Raw genomic sequence first — 13,633 nt, 5'->3', positions numbered from 1 at the left:
ACCTCCTATCTTTCTCTCCCCTTTTCTCATAGGTCTTCGAAGGCAAACTTGCTCCATTCCTCATGAAGATCAACAAATTTGCCAGTGCCCATGTGTACAGTTGTAGCCTTTGTAGCCAGAAAGGCTTTTTCTGTGAGATCTGTAACAGTGGGCAAATCATCTATCCCTTTGAAGGAACCACCACCACAAGGTAGATGTGTTGGCTTTGGGTGAGAGATGATTGCAGCTTCAAAGCTCTCTTTATTTGAGATACCTTACTTTTCCACCCATTCCCTTCTCTTTAATCTTCAAGCTTTCCATCCTTCGGAAATATTTGTATGTCAATTCTAGCCTTTTGTGTGTTCCGAATTTCAATGAATTCACCATCAACTGTGACTTAGGCTGCTGAAGTCTTAATCCATAGAATTTCTTGCCTGCCTTTCTACCCCTGTCTCCTTTCAAATACTCCTTAATTCCAATCTCTTTGACTTTGCTTTAGTTTACTCATCCTAATGTCTACAGACATTACTGGATACTGGTTATTTCGGGGTATGTTACCTAATCTTCCATGTTGTGTATTTATCAGAGTAAATGATTTTTTATAGACACACTGTGTGTGTGTATATACATATATAGTTGCCTGTTGAATCACAAAAAGGACTGTGATCCTGATAAACACTTTTAAGCCCATTTTGTAAATCACAACCTGTGTGAAAATGTATTATGGAGCAACGTATTCTTATGGGCAGAGAGTTCTATGTTACAGTGAAAATCAAAGGCACATACCTCAAAGTATTAATTGCATTCTAGAAAAAATGTGTAATTTGAACATTTATAATTCAAGCAGTTTTGCATGCATGGACGTGTTTGTTCATTTGTTAATTATACTAGAGCTCTCAAAGATCCCACAAAAGAAATAGTTCTCAGACAGAGCTTTAGAGACGACCTGTTGATTCCCAGCCCACTGAAGCCGTAGAATATCCAACATAACTGGTATTTGGCATCTCAACTAAAAAAGAACCAGGACTGACTTGATGAGAATGTGATACGAATACATCAATCCATGTCCATTGCCTCCCTTCTTTAAAAAAAACATTTTAGTTGATCTCTGTCAAGTTCATCCGTGCCACTACAAAGCAAAGCTTGTTTTTAAATTTGAACCCCTTTTGAGCCCAAGTAAACCTTAGCCCTGCTTCGAGGAGCGTCATCCTGTCATGGTGCTTATAAAATTCCGAGAGCTATGCTATCTGATAGGATCACCCTTGGCAATACAGTCAAGGGAGGGGTTCCAGACAATGAGCAAGCCAACCAAGACTCAGTGGAGAAGCTGGTGGAACCTGATGGCAGTGAAGGTGGTAAAAGGCTGCAGCAGTCACGGGTCCCCACAGGTCCATGCCATGGGATCCTGATCCCACTCTGTCAAGGATGGTGTGTGTGGTGGCTGCCTGTACATCAGCATCCCTACGTTAAACAAAGTCATGCACAGGCACTCTCCATTAAGGGAATCTATCCTAACATCCCGGATTAAGTCCAGAATATGTGGATCCCAGATCGGCATCTACAGCCACCTGAGGACCCACCAATAGACAACACCTTTGCCAAAACAGATCTGCTGTCTTGTGGATCAACAGCCTCAGAGCTAGTTAATAGTAAATAAAGAAGCAAAAATGTGAGGAATGTTATGAAAAGAATTGACTTCACAGCTTGGCCTTATTTCCCATTAAAACTGTAAGCTTGGCATCATGAGGAAATTGTGACATAGATGGTTTATGAAGCTTAATAAGAAGTCCATGTGATGACATCGAGACTTTAGGAATTGATCTAATTATAGATCAATGCAGATTTGCTTTCTAATATGTAATTCATTTTTCTCTAATTCTCTGCATTCAAATCCTCTCCCTCATAGAAAGTGATATAACTCAGTATTAAAATGTTATAATTATGTAATCCAGTGGTCAGGCTAATGTCCATTTACATACACCCACACACATAAAAGGAAAGTATGCTTGCTGACTCCTTTTTCTGTTGAAATGTATAAATATTATACTTAAAAATGGTCTCAAACTATTGTGAAATTCATCAGCGCCTCACTTATTTAATATAGGTTTGTCATTAGACAACTAGTTTTGAAGCCTTTTTTACTGATCTTTATGTGGTTAAATTTATAAGCACGCTGTTCTTTATTTAAAACTGTTATAGCTGTAAAGGATTAAGGCTGCATGAAACAAGAAATTCTTCTCAGTATAGAAACATTTCAAAATGCTTATCATCATTTCCCTAATATGTCCAGATGATTTCACTGGATAGTGGTCTGCATATATTTATGGTCACAGAAGATTGCATCCTTTTATCATTAGCCACTTTGTGTCTTTGCAAAAGCAAACAACTCCTATTGATAATGCATCTTTAATGTAGTAAAATATGAAAATAATAGAGAAGAAAGTAAACACTAATAATCTTGAATGCAGATCATCCTTCGCATCTAAATACAGCTGTTCCCAGCTTAGGTGGCCAGATATTTCTAGTTGTTCATCCATAACTGAGGGTCTATTCACATTTATTCGGGAAGCAAGAATGTGAGAAGCTGCTTTCTGCTGCATTTTGGAAAATGCTGTCTTACTGATGGAATGTCGTCCTTGTCAGGTGGACATAAGGAATTTCACATCCCTATTTCAAGCAAGAAGTCTTATCCACCTATCAGACCAAATACTTGTCTAATGATCACTAACCCTCACCCAACCTCTCATCTCATTAACTACACTTAATCATTATTTCACCAAGTTGATTGATTAGCTGCCATAGTACCTTGTACAAAACCTGGCTGTTGCACTTGATTAGTGATGACAGTTCTATTGTCCACAGTAGCGCAGTGGACAACGTCCACAATGCTTTACAGTGCCAGCGTCCTGGGTTCAATTCCTGCCACTGCCTATAAGGAGTTTGTATGTTCTCCCTGTGACTATATGGTTTCCTCCAGGTGCTCTCCACAGTCCAAAGATGTACCAGTTGGTAGGTTAATTGGTCATTGTAAATTGTATTATGATTAGGCTTGGGGGAAATTGCTGGGCACATGGCTCAAAAGGCCAGAAGGGCCTATTCCACACTGTATCTCAATGAATGAATGAAACACTTGGGAGCTGTTGCAGTGGCATCAACAAACATTACGTGTTTATGCTTTACGTACCCTATCATCATGCTTTGTGTGTCCACTGCACAACAATGAGATGAGACACCTCAGGAACAAATGGATTTTAAGAATTATTTTGTAGAAAAGCTAAACAAAGGACCACTCAGTCTCTGGATCCTGTGTCAGTTCTTTGAGGGAGCTCTACAGTTCAGAATCAAAATCAGGCTTGTTATCACCAATATACTGTATATTGTAAAATTTGTTGCTTTGTGGCAGCAGTACAGTAGAAAAACATAAAAGTTACTGTAAATTACAATAAAATTACATAAAACAGAGATAATGCAAAAAGAGAGCGAAATAGCCAGTTAGTGTTAATGTTCCATTCAGAAATCTGATGTGGACAGGAAGAGTGTGTGTCTTCAAGCTCCTGTACCTCGTCAGTGATGGTAGTAATGAGAAGAGGACATGTCCTGATTCTGATGAATGCTACCTTCTTTAGAACCAAAACCATTGTTAATTACAGAACTCTTTAGATTCCATAAGCATAATCAAAAGGAAGGGGAGTCTATTTCAGCTTACTTGGCTGAATTGAAAAAATAGTCTGAGCTTTGTCAGTTCAGTGATGGGCTTAAGGATGCACTGAGCGATCATTTAGTTTGTAGGATCATACAAGAAAGCATTCAAAAACGGCCACTAACTGAACACAACTCACATTTAAAAGAGCAGTTGAAGATCACTGTATCAATGGAAACATCAGACAGAGACACAATTGAGTTGTAGTCAGGAATGAAAGTAAGCATGAACAAAATTGCAATATCAAAACAAAAATCTGGCTGGCCGAACAAATTGTGTTACCATTGTGGGAGGGGCCCACACACACTAGACCAATGCTAGCTTAAAAGTTTAAAGGTGAAACTTGTAGAAAATGAAACAAAGTAAGACATATACAAAGAACATTTCGAAAGACAAAAATAAATGATCTGCACAGAATAAAGGGTAAAAAGTCAAGTTGCAGTTTCAAAAAGAGTACTAATCTACATTGTGTTAATGAAAAATCTGATACTGATAAGAATGACACAGAACTGAGTAGCCTCGAGATTTAATGTGAAAACTAACAATAGGTAAGCCTATGGCTTACACCAGAAGTGAATGATAAATTAATTAAAATGGATTTGGACACTGGCCTGGCTGTTTCAGTCATTCCACAGAATGAGTTTGAATGGCATTTCAAAGATACTGAATTGAAGCCTGCAAATATCCAACTAAGAACTTATACCGGAGAAAAGATAACTGCTGTGGGTATAACATTCATAACAGTGAAATACAACAACCAACAAGCCACACCGGACTTGTATGTGGTAAAAATGGGAGGGCCAGCATTGCGGACCTGTGATTGACTGAGATAACTACTATTTGATTGGAAGTCCATCCACCATTTGCTTGCCACATCCCTTGCAATAGAGTCAGCTGAAGACAGTACTGCAGGGTACTGGATGATGTCAGAGCAGTGTTCAGGGATAGCATTAGAAAACTCAAACATATCAAGGGTAAAATAGTGTTAAATGAAAATGCCACACCCAGATTTTACTATGCCCATCTGGTTCCTCATACCATCCATGATAAAGTAGCCAGTAAGCTGGATCACATGGAGGCTGAGGAACTCTTTCCAAGGTTGAGTGGAGTGCATGGGCAACGCCAGTAGTCCCAGTAGCCAGGAACTGTGGTGATCTTAAGGTCACCATCAACCCAGTACTGAAAGTCGATCAATACCCTCTACGAGAATAGAGGATACCTTTGCAAACCTTTCCGGAGGGAAACACTTCAGCAAAGTGGACTTAGCTGAGGCTTGCCTACAGACGGAGATGGATGAAAAGTCCGAAGTGTTCCTCACCGTAAGCACTCACAAAAGGGCTTTAACACTATAATAGGCTTATTTTCAGAGTAACATCTGCACCTGTAATCTTAACAGAAAGCTATGGACCAGGTGCTGCAAGGCTTCCCAGGATGATATTATTGTTACCGGTGAGAATGACAAGGAACATCTCCAAAATCTCAAGACATTATTAAAATTATTAGAAGATTATGGGCTCAGAACACAACGTGGCAAGTGTGAATTCTTTAAACCAAGTATCACTTACTTTGGCCACACCATTGACGCACAAGAATTACATAAGTGTGCTGAGAAAATTCAAGCAATGGTGGGTGCCCTAAGGCCAAAGGACATGTGACAGTTGAGATCATTATTAGAATTTGTCAATTACTATGACAGATTCCTACCAAACCTGACTACTGTACTCTACCCTTTGAACGCATTGCTACAGATCAGGAAGAAATGGCAATGGACCAAGCAGTGTGAGGTGGCTTTCCAAAGGGTAAAGGAAATGGTGACGTCAAGACACTGTACTCACACATCATGATCCACCTTGTCCAGTGAAGCTTGTCTGTGACATCTTGCTTTATGGTATAGGTGCAGTAATATCACATGTCTGCATTCTGCAAGATGACAGCGTGACTGATCACAGCGGCTTCTAAGGGTCAAGAAAGGTGCTACATTTTTACATGAGTGTATGTCTAATGATTGCAAGATCCTACTCTACCTTAGGAACTCAAAGGACTACAGGTCTACTGCATCAGTGAGTTGCTTGCTGCTGGAGATAATAAAGGAGTTGCGCAATGTGTTGCTGCCTGAGTCAATGAAGGCTTACAGCAGAATAGCGAGTGGCCGTTATGGTCGCTTTCCTTGTGATCACAAGACCACTTTGGACATTGTTAATCTGGTACAACACAAGTTCAATTTACTGATTTATTGGATGCAAACACAGGCAGATGGAGGGGGCCTAGTCCTCGGTCATAGCGATTTTTTTTAGCAGCACTCAGTGGATTCAGGCCTCAAGCTACGGGGTCGCTTGCTTTTCAGCTGCCGGAGGAGAGGCGTCTGAGCCATCGCGCTCTACCGGGGGTGGTGTAGCGCAGTTGTGGTGACTGAAGATTTAAAACTGATCGGGGGTCTGAACTATATACTTATATATTTGTCTGGTTGTGTTTCGTATATACAGTGACTGGCTGGACCTCAAAGCCACAGATTCGCCTGGCGGGAGTTGGGCATTAGGGCTCAGTTGACAGATGATATTGGGATATCAGTGGACTAGGGGTTCTGGATTTTATACACACACACACACATTCTCCATCGTTGTATTTTTACTGCTATTCTTTATGGGTTTGTTGACTTGTATACATCAAGCCGCAGTGTCACAGTTGGGGGGAAGGGGAGTTGGGCCTCGGGACTCTTATTACATGATTGTGATCTCGTGCGTGCTTACTGTATGTGACTGTCGATAATGTGTCTTTGCACCTTGACCCTGTAGTAACGCTGTCTCGTTAGGTTGTATTCATAAGGTTAAATGAGAATTAAACTTGAATTGAATGTTAGGAGTGATGGAAGTGAATGCTTCATAGCCTTTGCATCTCATTCCCCTACAGCACAGATTGACAGAGAGGTCTTGAACCTGGTTTTGGATGTGAAATGTTTCAACCAGTTCTTGTATGGGAGAGAGTTTACCCTTGTTACTGATCAACCACTGGTGTCCGTTTTCAATCCACTGAAGGGTGTTGTGCTAACAGCAGCGGCCCAATGTAGAGGTGGGCTCTGTTTCTTGGAGGACACAATTACGAGATTGAATTCAAGAGGACACCTAATCATGGAAATGCTGATGGATTGTCCCGTTTATCCTTGGAAAAGGAAATACCGGAAAAATTTACAAAAGAAGACCCTCTTCTTGACATATTCTCTTGAATGCAAATTGAAAGTCTCCCTATTACAGCAGAGGTGATCCAAGGGAAAACCAGAAAAGACCTCACGCTGCCTCGGGTCTACATGTCAAGCCAAAATGGCTGGAATGTACAGCAGAACATCCAGTTCTCCTATTTTTACCAAGACCAGGATGAACTCGTTTAGGGTCGACCATGGATTGTTGCATCCTAACTATCTAGATATGCAAGCTTGGTCAGTACAACATGGAGAGCTGTTGCCCATGTAGCAAGCTCGCCCTCTCCACACATCTGATGAACCTTAACAAACAGCAGAGAATGATACATTTTGGTACCAGCGGTGACGCAGGAGTTGCCAGTCACCATTGAGCTCAACGTAGAACTGCCTTAGGGATTCCAGCTCCAGATTTTTCCATCAGGGTTTACTATTAAAGTATTCTCATCATAGCCACAAGGCAGCAGAGGATTGTGATCAGAGTTTTCCTTCTCCTAGATGCGCCGCCAACCACGACTGATGAGCCCCATCTGCCCAAAGAGATGGCATTTTAAGGTGCCAGTAACCTGCCTTTGCCCCTTCTGTCAGTAGAAACAGTTCTGCCAGGCTTAGTAGTAAGCCACATGTGAAAGCCAGGAGATGGACTTGGTTGTCAGAGGCTATTGAGGCACACGCTGTTGGGAGCGTTTAATAGGTAGTGGGAGCTTGCCTTCATTACCACCCTCGCTATAACAACCATAAGGAATCAAACTGAGAGCTAAAGTGTTGGAGGAGCTACATGTCAGTCATCTAGGCATGGTCAAAATGAAAGCATTGGCTCGAAGCTTTGTCTGGTGATCTGGAACAAGTCAGCAGATCAAACAGCTTCCCATGCATTGTTTGGATTGCAAACACATCCAGAAGATGCCAAGAGCAGCACCTCTTTATCCCTGGGAATGGCCTGCATTGCCCTGGCAGATGATTCATGTGGATTTTGCCGGACCATTCATGGGCACAAATTTCTTGGTAGTAGTGCACGCAGCTACAAAGTGGCCAGTAGTGTTCCAAATAGCCTCCACTACGGCCTCGCACACTGTTGATGTGTTGAGAAGCCTCTTCTCATGGGCTAGGTGTTGTTAAGTAGGTGTCAGAAAGATAACAAGTACAAGCAGGTCCAACAATCCTGAGAGACCTCAAAAAATATAGAAAAGTAGCTTTGAATGGAGCAACATAAAGAAAAATATCAACTTGAATTTAGAAATCAATTATTGCATTTTTGTTTTCTCCAAAGCATCTTCAAGCACTTTATGAAAAAAAATTGCAGATAGTCATTTTTGTAACGTAGCAAACATGGTAGTCAGTTTTGATGCAAGTCCCAGTGTGTGATAATAGTCCAAAATGAACTACTTAAGCTGGTCTACTTGGCCTTAATAAATATTAGTCCAGTGGAACTCCTCTGTGTTATAGAACCTTTAATATCAAGCTGAAAGGTAATAAAGCTGCTTAATTTAATATTCCTCTAAAAGGCAGCATCTTAAAATGCAGTCTCCTTTGTTACTGCAATTAACTGTCAGCCTGGATTTAGTGTTCTGTAGCGGGGCTCAAGCCTGTCACCTTCTGATATAGATGTGAGCTAAACTGAGTCGCACCCAACACATCCCAGCTGTTGATGCAAGACAACATTCAAGAGCGATTCACAGATGAAGAATTTGTCTAAAAGCAAAATACAGTGAACACTAGAAACCAGAAGTCTGCTCCAAATACTAATGAAAGATCAGTGGCAGAAATTTGTTAATTGTTCTTGGTATAAACATGGTGGAAGAGCCAGAGAACAGTAGGAACCACAGATGGAGAGCAGTGAGAGATGAAAAATTAACTCCCTCTTCTTTACCCTTTCCCCCTCACTCACCACCCCTTCCCCCCCACACGCTATTTGAGCTGCTAAGTATTTGCAACATTCTTATTTCAAAACCTCCAGTATTTTTCTTTTGCAAATTCTACTTTTACTTTGTCCATGCACCCATTTTCAACTGTTACTTCTATGTACAGGTCACCCCCAGGGCATGTCAGGGCTCTGTCCCTATGAACTGTTCATAACACCAGTAGGTTTGCATCACAAATGCAACCACGAACCAGGTTGCACACAGTAGAAGATTCCCACAGCGCCATTGCAGCTAGCAAATTTATCCTTCTGGTCTCCCAACCACTTGCAGGTGTATATATGTTGGGTGCTTGTAGGCTGCAGAGGGCCTGTAATCGGTTATATTGTGGAATCAGTGATAACTGAACATCTTAAGATTCTGGCAGCACACTACAGTAGGAGAACTGTATCACTAAATTAGCTAATACTATTAAATAAACATTTTTATAATCAGAAATATGCTGCTTAACTAGCATTTGGAAGTTAATTTAACAGAAATTTTCCAAGCTGATCTGCTGATATACTTGTAATGGTAGATTCACATGGGCTTTAGGAAAGAGAACAGCCAAACTGGTAAAGTGGTGAAATGCAATGTAACTCTATTGGGTTAAATCTTAGTTCATATCTGATAATTATTAAAATCTTTGGGGAATGTGGATTACTGAGTGCAGAGTTGAGGAACAACTATTCTGTTGGAGATCCTGTCTTTCACGCGAGATTTTGAACCAAGGTCAAGTAACCTCTGAAGTTAAAAAGCAGGTGCTAGAAATCTGAGGAAAAAGAAACTAGAAAATGGTAGAAGCACAGCAGATCAAAGAAAGTGGAGTTTACACCACAGGTCAACAGCCTCTCATTAGAGATGGGAAAAGTTAGAAAGTAAGCATGCTTTAAGTTGTAAAGATACAAAAGGTCTTTATGTAAATATAAAGCATTTCAAATCTGCTTATCCTTTTGGTGTGGAACATCTTAAAATCATACAAGACACTAAATGATCTTTACACTTTGTAAAGTATGTATAAGGAATCAATGTTCTTTAACATGTAACAGCTTTTATTCTTTATCCATAGGTGTGAGATCTGTGGAGCAGTTTTCCACATTGAATGCAAGTCGAGGAACGTTCCTTGTCCCCGCTGTGTGCACAGGGAGCTGAAGAAGAAGCCACAATCTTTCTGGAGCAAACTAGACTTTGATGATAACCTTGAGCTTTGCAATGCATTTGAATTTTCTTATCCAACCACTTGATGTGCAGGGCAGATTTAAGTCGGTGTGGTACTCTTTCATCACTTAAGAAATAGAACAGGCTGCATTTTGATCCCCACATACGTACAGTAACGGAATAAACTGAGAGAGGATATTAACACAAGGTGTAGGAGTTTAAAAAAAGAGTAGCATAGAGTGCACTCAGTCTTCATATTTAAGCACACGCTATAGATTGTAATTTTAGACATACACTTTGAGAGTTTGTTGCTTTGTCTATTTGTGCAATTCAAAAACCATCTCCTTTGTAAAGACAAGTGAAAACATGAGCAAAATAACTGGATTTGTTTCCAGTGAATGTACAGAAATCCTTTGAGGACAAGTTAGCATTCTTATTCTGAGTTGGTGTACTGAGGTCACTTTGCTGTGGTCGGTTTCTTGGGTTTGGATAGGGTGCATTCCTAGGGTGCATTCCTAAACTGCAGTGGACACTGCATTGCATCACACTTTGTAACCCTGCCTAACTCTGTAAACATTTGCTACAAACATTGATTGGCAAAAGTGGACGACATGTTCATTCCCCAGTGCCATTACTCTTCACCTCTGCACGTCTGTCCTCACCTCAGAACAACAGGTATTTAGTATGTAGACAAACCACCAATGTTATAGTTTGTCTTTCTGTTTTAACAGTGGCCATCGAAAATTTATTCCTTATTGCCTGCTGGCTGCGTATTACTGGAGGGAAGGTATTTTAATAAGAACGTTAGTTTTCCGTTGTGCTTTTAAAACCAATCTGATGCTCCATTGGTTCAACAATTGCTACATTTTTTGTTTAAGTTGTTTTCATCCAAGGAGTATATTTTTATGGACATTCCCACCTTTGGATATGAAAGCTGTAGATATTCTGGGACAGCATTCATTTCGGTCAACTGGTGGAGGAGCAACACGCTGAGCTTAGGTTCTGACTGGGCCAACTCCAACATGTCACAAGTATTCATAAGCAGACATAAGTGCCACTGGTGACCCTAACAATTATGTGATTGTAACACAAGTTTAAGAGGAGAATTCCTGGCTTCTTGTAGGGATCATTGGGATTTCTTTCAACTAGTGCTTACCAGCTTCATAGCATTTTGGGGGGGGGGGGGTTTCTGGGACGTGAAAAGAAATGAGCTGCAGTGTTTCCATTTTGTTCTGTTGCATATTAAAAAGGTTGTGCACATCAGTCAAGCCCCTAAGTTCTCCCAGGCTCTGATCCCCTCGGCATCCTGAGGAAAGCTGGTTAAATAACATCAAACATCACGAACTAGAAGGCGAAGATTGGTTCAGTGAGCAATGGGAAAGAATTAAGCTCTTCACGACCAAAAGCACGAGCAGGAAAAGGGAAGACCTTGAAATAAAAACACACAAAAATGTGAGAAATATTCCATGTCGTATGTGGAGGAGCTATTAACGAAGGGTCCTCTGCCTGGAATGGAAACTCTGTTTCTATCTCCACCAACGTTGCCTGATTTTCTGACTACTTGCATCATTTTGGATGTCCAAACACCATGATGTTTTGCTTCTGTATAAAGGCGAGATCTTAATAAAAGGAACCGGAATAAGGTTAGAGCAAAATGTTAATATAGTTAACTTGAGCATATTTACACATACTGCCAGTTATTGACATACATGGATCTCATGGATAGTGTTTAGAGCTGCACAATAACCAGGCAAAGTAAGTTGCAACCAGTGCACCATGAGTAGAAAACACTGTGACTGGGGGTTATGTCTTTTGAGGAGGAAAATTAACATTATATTGGAGTAGACCTCTTGGGGAGCAGTACTATTTCAGGCATACTAAGGGAGCGAATGGATACCTTTTTCTCGGCTGTTCTCTAGAATTGAGTGTTTTGGACAAAGTTGTGGACCACTGACGAGGTCCTTCTGCGCCTAATACAAAGTGTTTCAGATTTTCCTCTACCCTCACCACCCACGAGTCTGTTGCCACATAAGGCGCATTTGTCTCTGTCAGTGTCACTTAAGGTTTGTGTGGAAGGAAAGTTTTTTTAGAAGAAACTAACAATTTATAAAGAGAATTTTAGTTGTATTTTGGCATACAGTGAGCAAAGGGTTGTTTTAAGCATGCTTGGAGAAAACAATTACTTCTGACCTGACAGCTTGTGCCACAGTCATGCTGTGTGTGAGTATGAGATGTGATCTTGTGTATATGATTTAGATCTAGTTTTCCCTTGAGTAAGGTTTCCAGTTCTGAGACAGGCCACCATTTTTTCCCCTTGCAACTGTGTTTGGCCTGAACACGACAGCACTCAGCTGCATGTGTGTTTGCGTACAAATGCGGTGTGGTGTGGTGTATTGGGGATTAGTGTGTCTCCAAAAGTGAGAAACAGAAGTGATTGTACATTAAAGTTTGGTGGGGAGGAAACAAAAGCAGGTTTTTGAGACAGTTTCTGTACATCATGTTGCAAAGTTACTTCTAAAGCCCCGAGGGGTGATTGCACCTCATTGGCATGTATGCTGTTATCTGCCTCAGAACCTGGACAACTGTCTCACTGCTTCTTTCAGTCTGATAACATTACTTGTAATCTCTCCTCTCCGACTGTGTCACAAGACTTAACTTCTAATCAATATTTCTGCATTTTCTGTTGATGAATGGGAGCTGCATCAGGCACACATAAGCTGTTATCATTCTTCAGATACCTACTGCAATTGTAAAACCTTCTACTTGAATCCTGTTGCTTTTTATAATATTATATATTTATGTATATAAATCGTGCAAGATTATCCTGAGATTGATTTTTGTATAGCTGAAGCCTATAAAGTCATCTAGAAAATAATAAAGGTATGAAATTCCACTGCAGTTTAACTGTGCTTTAAAGACAAGTGAGCCAAAGGAATCTGGTTTTAGTCACAATGAGGTTAAGAGTATGATGATTGGACTTAGTTTCCCATAAGAGAAAAGTCCTTACTAACATGCAATCTGATGGCATGAAAGGTTGTAATCAGAGCGCATGGTTTTAAGATGGTTATTAAAAGATCTGGGATGAAACTCCTTTTTTAAAAAAAATGCTTTCTTCTATTCTGGAAGTCACTACCTTTCCCAATGAGCCACAGCACTTTTCTGCCAGTCAATTCTCTTTGAAGTGTGGTTGCTGTTGTAATTTAGGAAACACCAGTTAATTTGGCCATAACAAGTTCTCCCAATCAGCAAAATGTTAAAGATCAGCATTGTTTGACATTTTGATGTCCTATTCAGAGCACTGTCATGAAAAGAGATCACTAGGTAGACGAAGAAAAAGATTTAAAGGTGTGCCCAAAGCTTCCTTGAAAATATCCAGTCTTCCCACTTGCTCCTGGGAACTCCTGGCTTTTGACCACTGAAAGTGGATGAGGGGTACTGAGGATAGCATCAAGAATCTCGAGACATTGATTTGGGAGCATATGAAAGCTCAGCGTATATTGTCGAATGCATGCACTACTCCATAAACTAACCACCTACTTCTGACGAGGAATCTGTAGTTCCAACATTGGTCGTGTCAGATATTTAAGGAAGTCATCCTCGGTTGCAAGGTCCTGCTTAAGAAGATTTAGTGGGAGAACAAGAACGACACAATTGCACTTCAATTTGTTATCGTAGGATCTCCTGTATTCACCTGTGCGAGTAATCTCA

The 13,633-nt window shown here is 40.6% G+C and overlaps 1 protein-coding gene across 8 annotated transcripts in view; it reads left to right on the top strand.

Annotated features, from left to right (window-relative positions):
• The window catches only part of plekhm3 (pleckstrin homology domain containing, family M, member 3), a 149,660-nt gene extending 136,848 nt beyond the window's left edge, over positions 1–12,812 (top strand). For all 8 annotated transcript variants that reach the window (XM_072261321.1, XM_072261320.1, XM_072261319.1 and 5 more), the window contains 2 exons: positions 33–190; positions 9,837–12,812. In XM_072261321.1, coding sequence (XP_072117422.1) covers positions 33–190; positions 9,837–10,011 — 333 coding nt within the window. In that variant the 3' untranslated portion in view covers positions 10,012–12,812. The remainder of the gene's footprint in view (positions 1–32; positions 191–9,836) is intronic.
• Positions 12,813–13,633: the final 821 nt, after the last annotated feature.

This window comes from Mobula birostris, chromosome 6, assembly GCF_030028105.1.
Source record: "Mobula birostris isolate sMobBir1 chromosome 6, sMobBir1.hap1, whole genome shotgun sequence".
Lineage (NCBI taxonomy): Eukaryota > Metazoa > Chordata > Chondrichthyes > Myliobatiformes > Myliobatidae > Mobula > Mobula birostris.
This window is presented reverse-complemented; position numbering and strand designations above follow the sequence as displayed.